Raw genomic sequence first — 651 nt, forward strand, 5'->3', positions numbered from 1 at the left:
GAGGGCGACAGTCATCCCAGCAGAAAGTGGGGGCAAGCCCAGCCCTCTCTGCCCCACCCCCACCCCGCTCCCTCAGCCCAGGAGCCCCGCCCTGGCAGGGGTGGAGGCCCCGCGGCCTGTCCGCCAGCCTCCTCCCGGAGTCAGGCCAGAGCCAGCCTCGGGAGGCTGCCGGCCCACCCTCCTCTCGGACACGGAGGTCACAGTCAGCCCGCCAGCGCCCGGGGGAGGCCGGCGTTCAGCTCCAGGCTGGACTCCTGGGCGTTCCCCCAGGTTTCTCCCTTCCCGCTGGCCCTCGGACGGCCCAGCCTGGAGGGGGCTCAAAGGTTGGGGCCCCCATTTCCTCCGGCGGGGAAAGAGGCGACAGGAGGGCCAGAGAGGAGGGGGGCTCGGACCCGGGAGCTCACCTGGCACGACCTCGGGCAGGCCAGGCGCGCCCCCGCGCTCTAGGACACCAGCGCCCCGGCCCCGAGGCTCTGCCGGGCGCGCACGGTCTGGATGGCCTGCTGGTTCTTGAACTTGACCAGGCCGAGGGTGATCTGCGCGTTCCAGCCCGGGTCCTCCGGGGGGCAGCGGAAGTCGATCTCGCCGCCGCCCTCGGTCACCAGCGTGAAGTAGGTGTGGCGGCCGGTGCTTTCCACGCACTCCACGGCC

The 651-nt window shown here is 73.0% G+C and overlaps 1 protein-coding gene across 1 annotated transcript in view; it reads right to left on the bottom strand.

Moving 5' to 3' along the window:
• Positions 1-224: 224 nt before the first annotated feature.
• The window catches only part of PHLDA3 (pleckstrin homology-like domain, family A, member 3), an 871-nt gene continuing 444 nt past the window's right edge, over positions 225-651 (bottom strand). Inside the window, exon 2 of the mRNA XM_010831109.1 lies at positions 225-651. Coding sequence (XP_010829411.1) covers positions 444-651 — 208 coding nt within the window. The 3' untranslated portion in view covers positions 225-443.

This window comes from Bison bison, unplaced genomic scaffold (assembly GCF_000754665.1).
Source record: "Bison bison bison isolate TAMUID 2011002044 unplaced genomic scaffold, Bison_UMD1.0 scf7180017864524, whole genome shotgun sequence".
Lineage (NCBI taxonomy): Eukaryota > Metazoa > Chordata > Mammalia > Artiodactyla > Bovidae > Bison > Bison bison.